The sequence below is a fragment of the Haliotis rubra genome, unplaced genomic scaffold (assembly GCF_003918875.1).
Source record: "Haliotis rubra isolate DU_JTF1 unplaced genomic scaffold, ASM391887v1 Scf1523, whole genome shotgun sequence".
Classification (NCBI taxonomy): domain Eukaryota; kingdom Metazoa; phylum Mollusca; class Gastropoda; order Lepetellida; family Haliotidae; genus Haliotis; species Haliotis rubra.
The window spans coordinates 38,180-57,883 of record NW_025765474.1 but is presented as its reverse complement, the minus strand read 5'-3'; the positions used below and the strand labels follow the sequence as shown (position 1 = coordinate 57,883).

At 38.4% G+C, this 19,704-nt stretch overlaps 1 protein-coding gene across 1 annotated transcript; it reads left to right on the top strand.

The window, feature by feature from the left end:
- Window positions 1-9,933: 9,933 nt before the first annotated feature.
- LOC124270529 (neurogenic differentiation factor 6-A-like) lies at window positions 9,934-17,595 on the top strand. Its single transcript, XM_046705548.1, has 2 exons — window positions 9,934-10,429; window positions 17,429-17,595. The coding sequence occupies exons 1-2, from the start codon at window positions 9,934-9,936 to the stop codon at window positions 17,593-17,595; spliced, it is 663 nt and encodes a 220-aa protein (XP_046561504.1).
- Window positions 17,596-19,704: the final 2,109 nt, after the last annotated feature.

Sequence of the window (19,704 nt, the reverse complement as noted above, 5' to 3'; positions counted from 1 at the left end):
TGTGTGTGTGTGTGTGTGTGTGTGTGCGCGCGCGTGTGTGGCGCCAAGTCTGTGCTACCTCAGGTCGTCGTTCTGAAGTGGACATTGTGTGTATTGTTGACTCTAAAATTGTTTCAATATTTCATAGCATTTATTACCTTTTGTACATTAGATACAACTCTACCGTTCCAGCACTGTGTATTTGTCGGTTTTTGGTATCTTTATCCTGTACTTTTCACGAATATTTACTATTTATACAAATCTCAAATATTACTTTTATATATCATATAACAGATGACAATAAAACGGGTTAGTTTTTCACAGACTGTGCAGTTGTTATAATTAAGCGAATTAAGGCAGTGATTTTTAGTATTCCAGTTATGTCACAATGATCTATGAAAAACTCATGAAGATCCCGGTTAGAATTTGTCCCCAGCAACCCATGATTTGTTTCATGTTTTTGATCTGCAGCCCTAACAGGCAAGGGAACAGTCGGGCGGGTCAACAAAAGAGAAAGAAATGCATTAAATGCATTTTTCACTCATTGTGTAACTTATTTCATGAAATTTGAAAATTTAGATAAAAGCGGCAATAGTCTTATTTTAATGTATGGTGTACATCAAGTCGGTTTGCTTCGGAAACGTGTTTAAATAAATGTAGATGAAAGATCCAACTGACTTGGATTGCAAGCTTAAGGATTATTTTATTAAATATGGGCGTGAATTTCTACAGCGGTGAAACAAGAAAACTTTCACGTCAGAAAGAAATTTCAGGGCGTGCAGTAGACGGGAGACACAGACAACGGACGGATAGCCTCAAAAGGATACTTTACAGACAGGGTGATTAGTGTCACTTGAGGTCATGGAAAGCGTAACATCTATACTTCACATTTTTCATTGTTTTAACTGAACTGTCGAACAAACACAATTTATTTTTATCGGATTTGACAAAAAAGGTATTAGTGTTATCAAAACGTTCCTGAAAACTCGACGAATCACAGCAATCTCCATGTCTAAAACACAGCAATCTCCATGTCTAAAACACAGCAATCTCCGTGTCTAAAACACAGCAGTCTCCTAAAACCCAGCAATCTCCATTTCTAAAACACAAACAGGAAGAAAATTGCTTCTCGTATAACACATCAACAACCGGCGAGAGTATTCGCCGACAGTGAGGACAGGCTACACACACACTGTATCGATCACAAAAGAATCGTTCAGTTCTCAGCAGACAGGACGTCATAAAGAACAGACACGTAGAACTGTCAATGTACTGCCTACTGCAATACTAGTTGCTCTTTGAACACATAGCATGTGGAAGTTTATAATGACGCTTAGTCTGAATATATACTTTCAGATAAAAGCAAACAGTTTCTTTTAAATTTACAAGGAGACCAAGTGAGATATGAGATTCAAAGCCTGAACTTTGGAGGCAATCTAGATTTGCTTCATTTAGAGCTTTCGAGTTTTGGGAAAGAGATGCATGGGCGGACGGGAAAATAATGTGTTTTGGGAACAGTGTGATTGACTACTTTAACACATAGTTGGAACATGTCTGCCATGGGTTAGGGACCAATAATTGGTATATATGTAGTAATTGTATAATGCAACATTTGGAAATCCCAATTGTGACGGTATTGTTACGCCATTCTTTATATTCATGCACTTATGGGTACAATATTCTCCATGTTAAATCGGCCTGTATGACGTCTCAATATTCTGAACACATCAGAACATTTCATGAATATTCACATTCACGTTCCGGTAAATGATCCGTTCGATATAAGTCAGTATCTTCAAAATCCAGGGGTAGCCTAGTGGTTAAAGCGGTCGCTCGTCACGCCAAAACCCGGGTTCGATTCCCCACATGGGTACATTGTTGCGTTTTCGCCTGATAAATACAAGCCAAAAGTGGTAAAATCTACCAAAGTGCGAAAAAGCGACATTTTGGCCGTTTGTAGTCCTGTCGGTATGTAGCATTGTCGTGCTCTGAGAAGTATTGTTCTTTTCTTCAAAATGGCGACAATGACACAGTTTCCAACGTCGAAATATGTCGATTTGTTTGATCTTTGCCCTGTGAATAAAAAGAATAAATATTATTCAAAACGCGACAAATGGCCAAAAAGTCGCATTGTCGCGCTTTGGTTAAATTTGACGCTTTTTGTCTGTTTTTAAAAGGACGACAATGTCCCTTCTAGGATTCCATATATTTCGGATACTGGGTGGGAGTGGAACATCCATCTACACGGCCACGTTTCACATGCAGCATCATGGAATGGAGGCGTGGATACGTAAATGCAAATATTCGCTTTAGAGAGTCCTGGCATGCATCCTCGATAATCCCCAGGGTATACGTTACGATCACTCTCCACTATACCCTGGATGCATCCACGGCTTGGCCCGATGATTTTGTTACCTCCCTTGGCTGGCTTTTTATCCAATCAGGTGTCTACGCTGGGAAGTTAAGCGAACCAATCACAAATCACTTTCGCTTCTTAAATTATCTAACCGTTTAAACTTGGCAACACAATTGATGCAGAGGTACTCTGAAAGAGGTCGAAGGCGTTCTTTTATATATTTTTTGAAAGTTTCAGATCTTTCAATTTGTCTTAATTATTTCCTAAAAAATCTGAGTGGCACTGCGAACAAACCTTCTCGATTGCGACCTCTATCTTTGTTGATATTGGCAAGCTCGGATGTAACGGCGGCTTAGCTGATTGGCTACTGTGAGAATGCGGAGCCAGCAAAGGGAGGTAATATAATTATCGGGCCAAGCCGTGGATGCATCCAGGGTATAGTGGAGTGTGATCGTAACCACAGGGGCGTGTCACGCTTAGAAACAGCATTGGAAAGACATATAGGTATATAGACCCTACCCTAGTACTATATAAAAGGCCTTTTATATAGTACTAGGGTAGGGTCTTTCTAACGCTGTTTCTAAGCGTGACACGCCCCTGTGATCGTAACGTATACCCTGGAGATTATCGAGGATGCCTGGCATGAAGTCTTCTCTCAAATACAGGAAGGATTAAATATTGTCACGTGGTATGCAAATTGCCTTGCGGCAGGGATGCTAGTCTAAGTCGTCACTGATCCCAAATGTGATTTGCATGAAACAGGGAGCTTGTATTTTTATACAAGCTGTTTTGACTTTATTGTCCATAATTATTTTGACATGTTCGCCTTGAATACATCCTGCTTCGCAGAGAGAGATTTTCCTCATTTTTTCAGTTATTGTATTTTTTGTTGATCTTTCGCAATTTGATGACATCCTGTATTTATCTAATGATATGGACGTTTGATATTGGACTGACACGTGATAAATTCTCAATAAACATTTTTTTCCTTTTTGGTTTGGTTCTCAGATTGTTTACTGTAGTAATACCGCGTATCACTGGCCACATACGTTATTGTTTTCTTATCGTAGTTGACCACAAATCATGAATTAATATTTTTTTATTTTTTTTAATTAGTCTTTCAATATTTAGATGTAAATATTTTTTCACAAACACCATCTCTATCTGTAGCAATGCCTGACAGTGTGTTACGCACACATGGCTTACAGGCGACGAATTCTGGGTGTCTCTCTGAATACATCTATCTGAACAACTGAGTTAAATATACAGCTGGGTTAAATATACAATTTATTTAATTCCAACGATAGCTTATTGCTAACTCAGATGAAACAATACTTTGATCACAATGACAGTTACAGAGTTATTTTAATGGTGTGTAAGTCTATTATCCATGTGGAATAAAAATGTTCAAGAAAAAACATTCACGTTAGTGAATAATCCTTCGTTTAATAATCACCCCCAGAAAACGAGGGATTACATTTTATCACATAATTTGTTTTTTCAGATGCTCTTATAGTAATAGTGGGTGAAATGGTCCAAACAAGACTCCAAATATCCATCGAACAGTGTTCACCCTACATGTTTTTGCTTGAATGGTTTCAAAACCAGACGCATGGATTCAATTCAAACGTAAAATCCTTGTGATTTTGACAAAAGCAGATACAAATTAACCTCCGTGCCACTGTTACAATGTTTATGCTTGTGAGTGTGTCGACTCAATTAGCCGGCTACTCCACTGACTTGAAAGATAACTCGTGTTTGTGAAGCACCCACCCTCTTCAGATCAGTACCCCCGGGCGTGGTTAAGCGCGACATCCGGCTCCACCTCCTCTCTCCCCAGCCCCCACCCCCACCATCTCATTCCCTCCCCACTTCCATCTTTCCCCTCCACTCATGCAGCGTTATCGGATGCTGTTACTTTGTAATGTACCATTTTATTAACCTGAGTGCCGTTGTACAAAACAACCTTAGCGCTAAGACTACCTTAAGTCTATGTTAAGGTATGGGAGTTACGGCCACCTTAGCGCTAAGATCGGTTTGTACAACGGCACCCTGCACTGTTAACACACTCACAAAAGCGTAGTAAGTTTTCGTGTCAAATTTTTACTAAATGAAATATTTTGGGATAAAAACGACAACGAAGCAACAATCCATAAAATATTTTAATCCATCATATTTCATTTTCGTAACTTTATTTTAGTTTATATAATTTTTAAAAAATTATTTTATTGAGAGATATTCCCAATCATTTACGAATGTGGCGCATTCAGTACTTGGAGGTATTTTTTGGTCGGGAAAAGATGACGTACATTTTGAACTCTTGGATCAATCAGAGAAAAAAACCTATTATATATCATACTATCTCTCACATAGATATGTTAGTGCGGATGTCAGTATTGAGGCGTAAACACGAAGTTCGATTCTATAGTTATCCCGCCGTCAGATTGTATGGATAATATTGGCAGGTCTGTATTGCATAATCATATTTCGTCGATGTCGCCTTAATTAAGTGTCAGATTTTCCATATTGTCTTGACTCTTAAGGGCTACTGCTTCCTTTACAGAATCCCATGGCAGCCATATCGCCCCCACCGCCACACCCCCAACTGTCACACACATTGGTCAAGGCACGTGGCTCAGCTTGACCTTCGCCACCATGATGCGATGTAAGGAGCTGTCTCGTTAACGCTAACAAAACAGCGACATGAGCTCAACACAGCGCCTGTAGTCTTGACGAGTGTCATGTATTGTTCCGTGAAATGGCTGTGACGTGTTCACAATAGAGGTGAAGGTTAACGCCTTGTTCCCGTCGACCCCTGAGGACGTAACGGTACTATTGTGGTGATCTTAGTTACCGATATGAACGCCTAGATACGGTGCAAAGTATGATACTTTAGATAATGTCGAAATATGTTTTACCAGTCCAAATCCCTATGCAAATTACATCGTTTAATGAGTATGTATGTGCTGTAAAAAGAACATATTTTGAAATGGGCAGAGTCGAATTTCTATAATGTTCCACTTGTCGCTAGTTTTGTTGCGCGGCGTTTGGTGAAGACAGCAGCGTTAACCACCACTGACAAGGCAAATTCAAGGACGTCGTCGATGAATTTCAATACCTTTGTCTGCCCTCTCTTCAAACATCATCGGAAACCCTATATCCCAGACCATTATGTTTAAATATGATCAATGTGTTGCTGTTAAAAGTTAACGATTTGTATAACGGTAAACGAATTAGTGTTTTGAAAAAACTATATATATTTTGTAATACCATCTCGAAAACTGTACAATGTTCAATGTGAACCATGTACACTTAACTGTACAGTCGAACCCCGTTTATCCGGACATTTGATACAGTCAGAAATCGTCCGGATAGCGAGGCGTCCGGTTACCTGGATCAAACAAGCAAAACGTCTTGACGATGTATGCTGAAAATTTATTCACGTATGTACGTGTATATCGATAAATCAAGGGAGGAAGGAAGTGTACAGTGACGTTGCTCAGTCGAACGTTTTGGTGCAGTCACACGACGTTTGCGTTTATAGCAGGCTGACTTGCCATTATGGCCAATACCTGTGTACAGACATATATTTGTACCTCTTATGCCGAGTATCCTGGCCTAAGCTCTGTTCTGCCAGTTACACTGAAAAACAACATCTTAATTAGCCAACACTGCTAAACCAACGAAATATTTCATAATTAATCAGGAAACAAACAGTGTATAATGCCGTTTAAAAACATCACACAATGGTTTTTTCAAATTCAGTTTGGCTTTCCACCGAGTTTTTTTCTGACCCATATTTACATACGATCTTTTAAGTGGACGTTCGCGTTCGAGAATTGCGTTCGCGCGGCATAGAATCTACATGTACCTGTAAAAATCCACCTGTATGTTACACAGATGTGTAGAATGTTCAATGCCCTATCCAATGCTATGAGATCAATTACGAATACTCTGGCGTTTTGAAAGATAGACATTGTTTATCGGGGAAGTTTGAGAATTATCATTGGTGAAAATTTGATGGAATTTGATGATTTGATGAAAAACAGATATTCAGTGATCACTAAGATGCCATTTTGGAAATTCCATCCTCCAAGTAATATCCGATTTTGACATTTTAAAACATACACCAAATCGTGATGATTACAAAGTGTGTGTGTTATCCTATTGTCCGCGATTCTGATTGACTGAGGAGAAGTCAAAATTGAATGTTATTTTTCAATAACGGATTAAATGCAATTTGTTACTGTTATCCTTTGATAAATGCAAAATAACGTAAAACAATCCTTAAATGTGTAAAAAATGGCGACATTTACGAGGTTATTTTCAGCACTTTTGCTTTGCACAAGATTACATCAAGCAGCTGGACTTTTCACAACAATTCAAATCTGTAAAGTGTATTTGTGTGCGTGATATATTTTGAATTTTATATACTACCCATCAAAAGTTTAGACTCACTTAAAGCACTCACTATATGTTATGTATATGTATGTGGTTACATCGAAGATGAATTTCTCCACTAACTTGGGGGAACGGACTGCAAACCTTATGAATTGCACGAGGACCCATGCATCAAATTTGCTGAAAAGCATGTGCAAATATAGTGCATGTAAACAGCTGCGTTTTTGGTGTAAAGTTCTCTTAAGAATTCGCCAATTTTCACTGCGTTTTATCATTTATTGAACTCATGACAATAATCTTTTCAATGTTACGAATTTGTTTTACAATACATCAGTTCATGTGTAGACAGTCCCTTTAAACAGTATGGAATATTTTGCAAAATCTAGTTTAGAACAGTTGACTGAAGTAAGTGGCTATATTTACACTAGTGAGTCTAAACTTTTGATGGGTAGCATACTCCAAAGTGACGGTTGAACAGCAGGGACATATATGTCGCTCTGGCATCCATGGGGTTAACGTCTCTCGGAACAGGAGATCAGTCATACAGCATGGGAGGGGACAGAACCACCGAGTAATGTGCAGGTATCTCAGGAAATAATCCACCAAGAAACTTAAGGAAACATCAAGTTCTTTCCTTTACCCAAAACATTACTTAAACACGAATCAATACCACGTACTATTTTATCCTAAAAGCAAGCCCGCTCGCACCGAAGTTGGGCGCTAAAGTTATTCTCACTTAGAATAGGTCCCGGGAACACGGGTCCGAGTTCGATTCTCATTTCTGGAGTCCTCCGCAGTGATGTTCATAGATTGTGGCGGAAAGCGGAGTAATCTCGATAGTACAAGCAGAAGACCATGTTAGGAAAAACAAGTCCATGTGAGAAAGCCTTAAAGCAATACGTTATGTGAATGACACTCGAGATTATCTGATACCGCTGGGTTCCTTTACAGTTGTTAGGTGTGTGGTTTCGATATTGTAACAATGAATGAAAATATCCACCTCCATTTAATGGGAAATGTCCTCCCAAAGTTTCGTATGAGGTCAGCATTTGAGTGAAGTTGCTATGGTAACATCGCGATAGGGTACATTACATTGTCTCAAAAATCATCAAAAGGTAAAAATGCATAGTATGGAGTTGAACAAATGTTCTTTCTGTCTTTTCTTTAATCAAAATAGAAGGATATCTAATGCACGGAGTCCATGTGCACAAAGAGAACTTAGGGCTAAGGCTGTCGCATGACTTTTAAAGTCAGTAATATCTCCCTTGCCTGGCGTGAGTGAGTATGGTTCTCTTTTTAACAATATTCCAGCAATTTCACGACAGGTGACACCAGAAATGGGTTTCACACATTGTAGCCATGTTGGGGATCGAACCGGGGTCTTAGGCGTGACGAGGCTGTAACCACAATGCTATCCCTTCCTTTGTGCCAGGGAGCCTTGATGGTCAAGGATGCAGTTCCCACTATAGTCTGTTTGCAGTGAAAACGTACCGATGAATTTCACTTTAAGCAAAACAGTAAATCAAATAAAGCGAAATTAAGACTGCGAATCCTCATAAATTTGCCTTGCCAACTGAACATTTAAATCTCAGAATTTTATTCATTGTAGGACAAAAGTTGTTTAACAAACGATCATACATTCAAATCGCTATTATTGATTTGTATTACAAGGGGGGTGAGCGCAGTAGATGGAACAGTGAAACAAATGCACGTGCGGTTCGTGATGAGCGGTAACTTAGACAAACTCTACTTGTTCTCGGTGTTTCATTTAATGTGCATACACCCTTTTAATACAAACTAATAATAGCGATTTGAAACTATGATCGTTTGTTAAACAACTTTTATCCTAAGTTGAATATAATTCTGAGATTTAAATTTTTAGTTGGCAAGGTAAAATTATGAGGATTCGCAATCTTAATTTCATCTTATTCGATTTACTTTTTTGTTTAAATTGACATTCATCGGTACGTTTTCAATGCAAACAGACTAAGCGCGATGTTATGATGAACATCACTACAATCATGAAGATCCGGGTTAGAATTGATCTTCAGTAACCCATGCTTGTCGCAAGAGGCGACTAACGGGATCGGGTGGTCAGGCACGCTGACTTGGTTGACACATGTCATCGTATCCAATTTACGTAGATCGATGCTCAAGCTGTTGGTCACTGGATTGTCTGGTCCAGACTCGACTATTTACAGACCGCCGTCATATAGCTGGAATATTGCTGAGTGCGACGTTAAACTACAAACGAACAAAAGTACCTGCAATCAGTTTGGTGACACACTGTCATCACCCAACCTCTTCGTCGCTTTTTGTTTTGTTCAATATCTTTTTTTCTGGAAACAAAACTTTAAAACACAATTTGTTAAACAGAGAAACACGAGCAAACAGTTCCTTGGTTTAACACCGTGAGTCAGAACGTTGGAGGGTAGGATCTTTCTAAGAACTTGATAACAGTACACACAACACGTAGGTTTCCTTATTATTCCACGCAAATGCTTCCAACAGATTTTCTGGCGCGTGCCATAAAGAAAATTTCCTGTCAAATTTCGGCTGACCAGATAATCTCAATACCAAGGTGACGCCGTGCCAGCGCAAGCGAAGCGCGTGCATAACTCAGAACGAGGCGCATCCGTGGTCCCTCAGCGGTTTGTCCCACCCCAGGGTCCCCACGCCCCACCGTTTGGTAAGAGGATTTGGCTGAAAAGTGTTGTAACAAAATGGGGGCCAATTGTCCTCGTGTTTAGGAACACTAGTAGACACCTTGGGGCGAGCGATAAAGACCTTTTCATACACGGAACATCTTGAGCGGACAGAGGGGATCTGAAAGCCGACGGGCAGAGATTGGCGGAGTAATTAGCATCCAGTTGGTATTGACATGTTGTGATTGGGGAAAAGTGCATCTGTATATAAAGCAGACTCGGGGTTCTTGATCAATTGCAAGGAATATTGGTTTGTTGACAGTTAAGTCCATTACAGGACTCAACAGATTTGTGAAGACAGATTAGTACGAGTCAGCTGATAGTCAAACGAATCCTCCGTCGTCCGGACATAGAAACTGACTTTTCTTCTGAACTATATCAATTTTTGACATTTCTACCTGCATATTTAAACAATTCATTTTCGTATGCCTCAGTGGTAAACCAGCTTGAACTATTTCATATTCCGAGGCTGACATAGTTGTACGGGGAAATATGATGGCCCAGCCGTGTTCGTTTTACGCGCAACCCGAGATGAACACCATGGACGGCGAGGACAACTACAACAACTACAGCTACGACGATGGTTACGCTCAGTACCACAACGACACCCCCGACTACCCATCATGTGCATATGCCGGGCGTGACCCCCGGGACATGGGGGAGGGGGGATACGATGATGAGAATATGTGTCTGTCCAGGGGCCCGGGGTTAGCCCCGGATTCACCCCCCTTCCAGAGATACGCGGCCAATGTGAGAGAACGAAAACGTATGCTGAATATTAACTCTGCCTTTGAAGAGCTCAGACTTCACGTTCCGACATTTCCTTTCGAGAAGCGCTTGTCCAAGATTGACACCCTCCGGCTCGCCATTGCCTACATAGCGCTACTCAGAGATATACTGATGTCACGTGCGGACCCCCTGGAATTTGTCGAGAACAGTCTAAGACAGGGGACGGAGGGACAGAACGAAGCAATATGGAACACAAGCGGTAAATAACAATATATATATTTTTATGAATTATTTTAAATATGTTTTAACACATAATTCAAATGTCAGTTTTAAGGCACCTTATTTTATAACTTAATAATTAAAATTTAGTAAACTTCGTATATAATGTAGTGCAGTGTTACACCTAGGGGTAATGGAGTAGCTAGGTGGCTGAAGCATTTAGCTCTTTAGGCTTAAACACACGGGTTCAAATTCCATAATGACTTCAATGTAGTACCCGTTAAATTACTGATATGATATTGTTGAAATGCTACTAAAAGCGTAAAATCGTACTCATTTTGTATTTGTTTGCTATATGAATAAATGTAAATAAAACTTACTATCCTGCCACTGTCAGTTGCAGTAGCATATCTATACTAATTTTCCGGGCAAAGGAAAGTACGCACCCACGTTTAAAGGCGTCTAATAGTTTAGCAAACAAAAAATTTATTTGATGGTGAAGTATTTCATACCGTGAAGGTCCAGGTTAGAATATTGATCTTCAGTAACCCATGCTTGTCGTAAGAGGCGACTAACGGGATCGGGTGGTCAGGCCCGCTAACTTGGTTGGCACATGTCATCGGTTCCCAATTGCGCAGATAGATGCAAATGCTGTTGATCACTGGATTGTCTGGTCCAGACTCGATTATTTACAGACCGTCGCCATAAAGCTGGAATATTGCTGAGTGCGGCGTAAAACTAAACTCACTCACTCATACAAGTATCATGTTTGTTTTTGGGACCCTCAGTTTGCAGTGGTTGAACGACTGTTTTCAGTCTTCGTACATAGGTTTGTAATTTTATCGTGTCAAATCCAATTTTCAAATGTTGAGTTTCATTCGCCCGGCAATTAATAATGATTTCAAAATCTACTGTCACTTAAAATTTTATATCTATACTGGTTTGAAAATGCAGTAAAACATAAAATTGCATAACTCTATATTCCATGAGACAATTTTCCGTTGTGATTTGCTTCTGCATTAAACTGTCAATCTTATTAATTTATTGTTTATATTAACATTAAACATTTCAGTAATGAGTTATCTCTACTAATGATCCTTGGGCATATCAAATGTCAACTCTGTAAAGAAATATTCAAAATATATTCATGCTCTTTAAGACACGTTTGTATAAATGCTGACACGGCAGTTGTTTATCAGAGTTCCAAGCAAATCAGAATCTACAATTGTTGTTGTCGGCATCCCCCGTGAGTTCACTGACCTCTGGGCAGGGAAGACAAAACCATGTGTTATTATTTTTCTGACAGTGAAATATATTTCAATAATATATATTTCAAATGGTAAAATTACAGTATATGCTCTAGCTTTTCAGCCTCCATTTTCCTTTAAACGCGAACATGTTCTCTTAAAATAATTTTTCACTATTTTACCCAAATATTTCAACAGAATCGAATAAAAGAAATCAGATTTCAACACACCCACAAAAGTACAATTTCTTGTTTGAACATATTTTATAAAGTGTTGAAAGGGATTGGGCACAAGTTATGTAACTTATTACCGCCCGCTCCCATAAGAAACATGAACAATAATGAATGGATGTAATAATATTAAGAAATATTATTCATTAATCGAAGCGCTTACTTCGTACAATGTATTTATGCACATGTCTAAAGATATTTTCATTTATGGTATTTAGCAGAGCAGGGTTGCCGTAAAGAATGGTATCAATGTCTAAGTGAACCTATGATAGTTTAAAGTCTTGCTTCAGATCAAAACGGCAGCGGGCAAATTTTGGCATTTTAAAAAGAAATGGTTAGCATCTTCCACCGGAGCACCACAATCGCAAGCTCTACTCTCTGATAAACTAACACGAAACAGATCTGCATGCAATGAACTACACGAATGTCTTAACTTCGTGCGTAGTATATCGGTCTTTCTTTCACCAAAAAGAAAATATTTTGAAACTTTGTCATTTTTTACAGATAACTTTGATTTAAACGATGATAAAATTTCCGATTTTATCATCAGTCTGAATTTCTGAGAAATACAATTTCTGATTCGGCTGTTGAGATTTAAAAACATTAGTCAACTTCTTGTATAATCCTAATCTCACGTTCAGGAATGCATCTCAAACACAATTGTACAATCGCTTGGTTTCTATTAAAAATCTACTCTAATATATTTTTGTGCAAACAAATATTAAATATGCAAGTTAACTTGGTAAAAGGGTGTTATTAAGTGAGAGGGATATGGTAGAACTACATATGGAAAAACAACGTGGTATCATTTTGTTGCATAAATCTGTTTGTAATGCGGTACTTTATCGTCTTTCTCGAATGATTATAAACAAGTAAAATGAACTCATAATAGGGAAACAGCAAAAACCGTTTTCTTGTTTATCTTCGACTAAATATCAAGTTAAAAAATAACGAAGGGTTTTCTCCTGCCCCAGAAGACTTGTATCGAATATATCACTACGTCCTGCACTTTATTGTTGTTCAACATGCATATATACATATAGGCAGTGGAATACTTTTCGGTAGTTTTGAAATGGTAATCTGTAGATATGTGTTTTGTTTAATTTTGTAAGACATTCAACAGTTTCTTTAAAGTTATAATTTTCAGTCAGTTATCGCTGAAATTGAAAGTACAAATATTTGAAATTCTATATCACAATTAAAATGGCCAGTTGTTTTTTACTAACTTTTCAGTATGAATATTCTGTAGAAATTCCATGTATTTTACACACTCGCTGTACATAATGCATATACTGTACATGTTAATGTTAAGATATTCCAAGAAGGGAATATTTAAATTTAAAAGCAACAGTGTTTTTATGACTTAGGTTTCGGCACCTGCCGATGCACTATTGCTTGAATGTGCAATACAAATTAATATCTTGGGAATAGTGTTTTTATGTGTTAACAGATATGTTTACATAAAGTACATAGGAAGAGCAAGGTGATCTTACATTTCTTATCTTCGACAACCGACATTTAATTTTCACTTTAAAAAAATATGAAAATACGATCACTCAAAAACGTTAACAAGATTTTCGACCACGAATACTTCGATATTTATACTTTGCATTGAACATGGAAATTGAAAAGGACGCCCACTCCTGTTTAGATAACGATGTTACATAAAGATGATTGTATGGTTTAATACGGTTTAGTGTTGCTCTTCAGGTGAGGTGAGGTGAAATTTGGTTTAACGTCGTGCTTGAGAATATTTCGCTCATATCACGACGTGCATGCGTGTGTATGTGTATGTGCGGCTGCTTGTACTAGCCCAGACTTAAGCTGGTTTTATAGTGCTAGCCCACTGAGATACCATGCCACAGTGAAGCATGAATACCCCACTCAGACACATTATACTGACCCCGAGCCGACCAGTCCTTGTTGTACCCATTAATGCCGAGCGCCAGGCAGCGAACCAACAAGTACCATATTTTAACGTCTTTTGGTATGACGCGATCGGGGATCGAATCCGCGACCTTCTGCTCTCCGGGCGGACGCTCTAACCACTACACCACGGAGGCGGTTCCAACTCCTGTTTAGATAACGATGTTACATAAAGATGATTGTATGGTTTAATACGGTTTAGTGTTGTTCTTCAGATTACAATGAACACATTAACAATGGCCCGAGCTGATTGTTTTTGGAAAACCTAAATCACCAGTCAAATAGTTTATCTATTATTCATTATTCAGTTTGAATGTTATAGCATGTTTGGTTTGGTTATTATTGGTGTTTTTGTTTCTTGTTTAATACTGGACACGAAACTGTTCCACTTATATATGATCGAATATGAATTAATAAACTTACCATAAACAAAAGACCTGTACACTCAAATGATGACGACATCTGTAGTAAGATAAATATTAATTTCTGACATATTTTTGAAAATGTATGTCACATGGACATTTACAAGCCGGTATGTTGAAGAGAAACAGTTACTTTGGGGATAGACAACTTCTTTAATAAAAGAATAAATAAATGCATATTTATAATGCGCCCCTTCCACACCCTAAGGCATGCTCAAAGCGCTACAGAATATTTACACTGGAGTATTTACGGATGAAGTTATACATAATATACTGAGAAAAGGTGGGATTTAAGTCTGGACTTAAAAATGTCAATTGTGTCAGAGCTTTTAAGGGCACATGGGAGAGACGTTTATCGTGACGTTTGTTGTGTCGTTTATTGTAAATTTACTAATTAACATGCGGTCACATAGCTGGAACATTTTCCTGTATTATGATGTAAATAAGACTGTATAATGTGCTACAATTTTGTAACAACGGGTATTTTTCTGTAAATATATCTTGGTTACACGTGTATATTAAATACAAAAAGATATTTACTGACAAAGAAGTTCCATTTCCCAATTAAATCCAAGAGGGAAAATGAGAGAGGGAAAAATATTTTATTACTTGATCATGATTTTCACACAATGCATGTATGTCCTAAGTAACATGTTATGAGGCTACTGAAATAATGAATTATTATTGTCATGAGAATCACACATGTCAAGGTGACACGGGAACGTCTTGAATATATCACTGATGACTTACATGAAACACATGACAAGCTTAAGATAGTCTGACTTACTGACTGAGTTTAGTTTTACGCCGCTTTTAACAATATTCCAGCAATATCACGGCGGGGGACACCAGAAATGGGCTTCACACATTGTGCCCATGTGGGGAATCAAACCCGGGTCTTCGGCGTGACGAGCCAACGCTTTAACCACTAGGCTACCCCACCGCCCCGCTTAAGATAGTAAGACTGTTAGCAGGTATATCTAGTTCGTGTCTAAACATTACATAACATTATTTTAAATTTAGAAAATAAAGTTCAGTACCTTTAATTGTCGGGGACATAAATGTTGTTCATATATTATTGAATTGACGGTGGCGATAAATAATATTAGCGATATAAATATACTGCTCCTATATTTAAGCAGAGAATTAAATTTGTATCTTGTAGTAGGTAAATTGAAACAAAGGTCAGATTCTACAAGAAACTTCTTATTTTTTTTTCTAAATTCACATGAGGGATGTGAAATAATTTTGAGGACATAAAAATATTTTGAGGGAAGGGCAATTGTTCAAGAAAGAATAGTAACTTCGAATTCTCCTAGAGCTTGTCCCTAAACACATGTTCCGTGATTGGAAGAAGTTATCTTCTACTGTTATATATAGTAGATTTAATGAAAGCCATGACTGACTGACTGAGTTTGGTTTTACGCCGCTTTTAGCAATATTCCAGCAACATCACGGCGGGGGACACCAGAAACGGGCTTCACACATTCTATCCATGCGGGGAATCGAACCCGGGTCTTCGGCGTGACGAGCCAAGGCTTTAACCACTAGGCTACCCCACCGCCCCGATGAAAGCCATGAGGTTTTGAAGTCCGGTGTATGCAGCATGAATGAGTAACTGTTAACGTCAGAACTCTCCACTAAAATGAGAAACGAGCTCGAGAGCTATGGACGGATGAAAAGGATTTTTTCACCATCAACGAAACTTTAAATATTATATGGGCATAATGTGTAATGTGCTAAAAACTGATAAGAATGTTTTGTATGTGTATGTATCATGTCAGTTTCAAATACAAAATATTATTATAGGATTTTATATAGCGCACATATCCAGGCAACTAGTGCTTGCTCAAAGCAAAATACCATAATGTGTTATAACAAATATAATAGCTTTTGTAACAAAATAATAAAAAAAATAATGCAAAAAACCCCAAACACAACATAGTAAAATATGCAAACGTATGAACGTCACATGTTTTATATCGTGTGTTATATATACACAATATCTATATCGATCGATATACGTATAAAATACGCAGCACTTGTATTAGGTACAAATGTTAATATTGGCGGCATCGGATCTGAAAAATTCACTGCCCGGGAAAGAAAGCATACACTAGAAAACTGGATTTGGACCAAAAATGACAAACATTATCAAAATATTAGTCGGCTAAAAACAGTCACCGAAAAACAGCAGATTTGGTTCCAAAACACAATTAAACCGCCACCAAACAACCACTCCTCGGTTGCTTCATTTTTATCCACAATTTAACATGGGATGTATTTTCCCATTTGTTTATATTGTATATAAACGGGCTGATTTGTATAGAAACTGATACATGTAACACTCTTAGGTCTTCGAATACTTGGTTTGTATATTTATGTGAAGAGCTGTATTGTCGACAGTCAAATTATAAATGGAAAAAATGGTCCGCTAATCGTTAGCAGTTGATGATGTGAAAGAAATCAAATCTAAGTGTTGTTTTTATTGAAAATCAGTGTCTCGCTCAGTCTTTCCTATTGTGACCATCTTTTCAATTGAACGAAGAGCCAACCAAAACCTATATTCATATTTTATATTGGATACATCATTTGTGAAATTTTGGCTGATATGTAAAACCGCCGTAAAACCAACTAACCAACTAAAATAAAATATTCGGCATTAAAATTATTATAAAATATCATATCCAGTGTATTGATTCACTGATTTTAAGAAGCACTTTAGCGTACTATAACTAATAAGAAATAAGAACACAGATTTTGTCTCCTGTTCTTATTTCTTCACGCAACATTCCTTACCAGTCTAACGACCAGTCTCTAAATATATGTATGTACAATTTTGACAGAACCAAATAATTCCTGTAAATTGAAAAAGAGCTCAAATGGGATGGGAGATTCAAAACCTGAACCTGAGGAAATCTAGACTTGCTTCATTTAACCTTTAACACTCGGAAACAAGGGGCTTGGCGGAAGGGAAAATAGTAAGGTACAGGGACTGTGAGACAGAACACACTGACATACCCACTTTATTTGAGGGAGGCGTTCATGTTAAAACTGCGCCATGATATTTCACTGTGCTTGAGAGCAGCTGTTAACATGGGAAATCTTACAAGCGACGTTAAAACCCAAATAGAAATCCGTGATATTATAATGCAATTGTAAAATGTTATATGATACTTTATTACCTTACTAAATGGAATATGTCTCTTTCCAGATCTCACAGCGCGGCTGTCGTGGGTGAAGTGGGAAAGCCTGGGGGTGCGGCGGCGGCCCTTCCTGTCGTCCCTCCCCTCTCAAAAGCCCGAAGCATCCCCGGGGACGACTGATGACTTGATGCCAGGCTACCGTTCTGAGAGGAGGGGATGGGGCGGGGAGACATGACACACAGGACTAAAGTGACCTCCCCAGTGTGACACTCAGCAGAAACATTCTCAGATCACCCTTAAAGTTGAAATGAACAAAATTCAAAGTCAAATTGCGTAATTTTTTGTCGCCGTGTAGGTTGTTATATTTGTTTGTGTGTATAAATTTGCTACAACGATTAACTCCCCCACTTCGTAAAAGCACGATTTGAAGTGGCTATCGCGGTAGCATGTTCACAAGGATGGGACAGTCTTGAAAACATTACAGTCTATATCAGTTAACATTACAGTTTGTTTATTAATATTCAGTTATTGCTAACTTTCACCGTGTACAGTTACGTTTTGCTATATAGTAGGCCTACATTGCAATAACTGGTGGCGTCAACAACACGTGCGTTGGAACAATCTACATGGAAGAAAGGCGAGGTTCTTGGTGCCAACACCAGGGAATAATTGTGTCCAAGAACCATGGATATTGTGCAACGAGCATAAGTCCTGAAAAGAGTCAGGTACACAAATGTGGTTCATTCTTGTTCAGCCATATGTGGATGGGACCTCTAAAATCCGGGCCAAGGAAAGTTGTGCCGGGCCGGACCAGTAATACTACAAAATGGATTGCACTCGGATGTGAAATACGCTACATTCTATATATTATCAGTATTTCGTTGACAGGATTCAATCTGACGTTATTCTTTAACAAATGAAAGCACGAAGAAGAGGAGCATTTTGACGCTGGTTTTGATCGGAACTGGGTTTCGATTAAGCTGTTATCAGAAGCCAGAGGACCTATCACGCTGCATTGTCGTGGCGACGGTTCAAACTGGGATCTGCTGACTCTAGACAGTCCTAACGTTCTTTGTTGAACTTGGTTCAACGTGGACCCTGACATGAAGTAGTTAACGCCGAGATAATGATCATCAGTGGTTTTACTAAACAAGTGCAATATTTTGAATTAAGCATTCGCTTTCTTCTGATTTTATTTTTATTTATTTTCGTCGTACAGAACGATCTTAGAGTTAATACCATTTGTTGTGTCCTCGGCCGTGATATTGCTGGAATATTGCTAAAAGTGGCATAAAACTAGACTCACTCACTCTTAGCGCCAAGATGGCATAGGGGAGTTACGATCACCTTTGCGCTAAGATCGCTTTGTACAACGGCAAAACTAATGTTTTATTTGATTTGTTGATGAATGTGAATATTTATTACGATTGTTAAATAAATACTTAACACCGTCTTTCGTGCGTCTGATTACTAATTATTTGTAAGAGTTCTCAGATTTTCTGCCAAACAATTTGAGAGATTAGAAGTCGATGGGAACAACTCATTTTGAGACAGCGGAAGAGTCCATTCGCAAAGCGGTGGCGTGCATGTTCTAAAGTATCCTCGTAATGCCGCCCACGAGCATACATTTCTCCCCTGTTGTTGTTGTTGGTATCGACTATACACTTTAATTGCCTGGTCGGGATTTCTTTTAAGCATTGGAGGATCAAAGAAAATTAAATAAATACGGTATTTCAATGTCCGAAATATCACACGGTGTTAGCATACTGGTTAATCGGGAGTGGAAATATCGAAATGTCTGAAGAACCGAACCTTGTTTACTAAGCATACTACGTAATATATCACAATAGACTAGCAACCTAATACACGGTTTGAATAGAAACTACAAGACACCACTACTGACACTCTTTATAACATATTTCATCAAAACCTGTGCAACCATAGTTTCGGGATAATGGCTTTATGAAGTGTACGAACTTCGTCACACAATCAATTGTGTACATACTTCCAGAGAAACCCAAACAGAAATGAACTGGAAATCCTCGCATCCGATATTAAGTGAGTTGTTTCAATTGCGATATTCAGACCAGAGATCATAAACAATTATGGTCTCTGTTCATACGATTTAGTATTATAATGTGCGTCATTTTAAGAAACACCAATTTCACGGATGATACAATCATTTAGTTGTGATCTATCCACGCCCATATCCCCCCCTCCCTCACCTTTATCTTAACCCATCAGTTAGACCCTCACATTTCGTTCCCAGCCACAGCTTGTTTTGACTCCAAAACCTTGACTGAACCCCAACCTGACGCACACCTTTCTCTCTACACCTTATCTG

Excerpts from the sequence above, each read along its gene's own strand:
- LOC124270529 (XM_046705548.1), top strand. The coding sequence starts at position 9,934 with ATGATGGCCCAGCCGTGTTCGTTTTACGCGCAACCCGAGATGAACACC. Across the intron at positions 10,430-17,428 it reads AGCAATATGGAACACAAGCG|ATCTCACAGCGCGGCTGTCG; the intron begins GTAAATAACAAT and ends GTCTCTTTCCAG.